This window comes from Trichinella spiralis (assembly GCF_000181795.1).
Source record: "Trichinella spiralis strain ISS 195 chromosome Unknown Scfld807, whole genome shotgun sequence".
Taxonomy (NCBI): Eukaryota; Metazoa; Nematoda; class Enoplea; order Trichinellida; family Trichinellidae; genus Trichinella; species Trichinella spiralis.
In genome coordinates this window covers 1-1632 of record NW_003527746.1, presented here as the reverse complement: position 1 = coordinate 1632, position 1632 = coordinate 1, and the positions used below count along the sequence as shown (strand labels likewise).

General features: G+C 39.0%; 2 protein-coding genes across 2 annotated transcripts; one reads left to right on the top strand and one right to left on the bottom strand.

Annotated features, from left to right (window-relative positions):
• Positions 1–29: 29 nt before the first annotated feature.
• Positions 30–905, bottom strand: Tsp_15930 (conserved domain protein). Its single transcript, XM_003370405.1, has 4 exons — positions 861–905; positions 372–431; positions 239–350; positions 30–184 (listed from the first exon to the last, which is right to left on the bottom strand). Exons 1-4 carry the CDS (start codon positions 903–905, stop codon positions 30–32), a joined length of 372 nt encoding a protein of 123 aa, XP_003370453.1.
• Positions 906–1253: 348 nt separating this feature from the next.
• Positions 1254–1619, top strand: Tsp_15929 (conserved hypothetical protein; the record flags this gene model as incomplete). The annotated part of the gene is made up of 2 exons (XM_003370404.1): positions 1254–1467; positions 1530–1619. Coding segments are annotated over exons 1-2 (304 nt in total), but the record flags the coding sequence as incomplete, so codon positions are not given.
• Positions 1620–1632: the final 13 nt, after the last annotated feature.

The window sequence follows — 1632 nt, the reverse complement described above, 5'->3', positions numbered from 1 at the left end:
TTCGTATCATTGTTATGCTTCTGAATATGTCAGTTTCTCATCAAGTGCCCCTCCTCAACTTCTTCTGATAACACCTCTTTGGCATTCGACTTTGACAACAACTCCTCGACGATTTCATCAGCGGTTCCTTCTGTGCATTCATGTACATTAGCTTCATCGTCGAGCTTCACCGCAGCTGCTTCACCTGAAATCGTGCGAAATTTTATATTATGGCGACGCGTAAATGATTCCAGCCAACCATTGCTGGCATGGAAATCATTTATGCCCATCCTTCTAGCAATATCGATTGCCATCGTTTGAAGCAATTGTCCAGTTATTGGTATCAGTTTGGCTCGACAGCGAACGAAGAACTGAAACATGAGCTCGTTTACCTCTGCATTGACGGTTTTGCGCATTCTTCGACGTCTTGACTTCGACGAACTGCCATCTAACTGAGATAGAATTTGAGCTTCATTTTCCTTATGTTGCTCACAGTTGATAAAGCAATACCATATTCAGACGCAACTTCTCGCATAGACATTTTCCCTGTGCGCAGTTTCTCCAAAACGTCCCTTTTCTGCAGTTGGGTTAGTTCATTAAGAACTCGAAGTTTTTTTGAACGATTCATCAATAAACGTTTACGTCGAATAACAAGGGTAGCAGGAATAAGCAGTAAAAAGATTAAGGGAAAAATAGTATCAGAACTACCGTATCCTAAACGCAGGTACACAGAATACAGCACATGAATAATAGACGCACAATAACATCACAAATACCATCTGGTTCACCTGGATAAAATGTGTTCAAAATACACAGGTTTAAATTTAATGTATCAACATGACGCATCCGTTCGACTTCTAAGTTACGCAGGTTTTACTTACACAGGAATACGCAAGTGATAAAAGATATGCTGTGGCAAGTGACATTGAAGAATTTTTCAACTTAGACAGGCATACGACTTACACAGGTTTCACTGTAAATTAGCAAGGAAACTCTGGCGGTGTTAGCAGCTGAAACTGGTGCGTCTAGCAATGGCGAAGGTCGCATAAACTTTCCTTGGTAGGTTAAAGAAATTGAGATTTTCCAAATTGACAAGAGCGAAGAGGGATTTTAGCAGGAGATGGATCTAGTTTTTATTTAAATTTAAACTTTGTTAGTTAGGCATCTGTCGAATATGGAGAAAGTTTCTTTCATTGCTTTTCATAATATGTGAAATTGCAAACATACTAAGAAAAGAATTCATGTGCTTTACACTCATTCTTTATAGGGCTATGATGTATAAAGCTCCAGCTCAAAATACAGGAAAAGCATTGATTGCAGGGGCTGCAGGAGCGTGGCAAGATACCGCAGCAGTTACTGGGCCGAATGGCCATTCATTTGCTAAAGCACTTGAACATGTCATTGCCTCAGATAATACAAATAAATTTATTGCATACAATAATATTCCACCCGATATTCCCAAAGTAAAAACGAAATCAAACAGCAAAGGTAACAAGAATAAATGTTACAACAAGAAATGAAAAATTTTATAATTATCATATCTCTCTGAGTGTTAATGATGAATCCAAATGCGGCAGATGATGCCTTCATGGATTGTTCATACAGTACCAGGGATTCCCGAAAGCGCTTAAGAGGGATATGTATTTTCCCACC

What these genes read in the sequence shown, in the direction of transcription:
- Tsp_15930 (XM_003370405.1), bottom strand. Translation starts at nt 905, where the DNA reads ATGTCACTTGCCACAGCATATCTTTTATCACTTGCGTATTCCTGT. An exon ending in TATCACTTGCGTATTCCTGT is followed by an intron (nt 432 to 860) that starts GTAAGTAAAACC and finishes ATTCTATCTCAG; the next exon opens with TTAGATGGCAGTTCGTCGAA. An exon ending in TGATTTCCATGCCAGCAATG is followed by an intron (nt 185 to 238) that starts GTTGGCTGGAAT and finishes GCACGATTTCAG; the next exon opens with GTGAAGCAGCTGCGGTGAAG.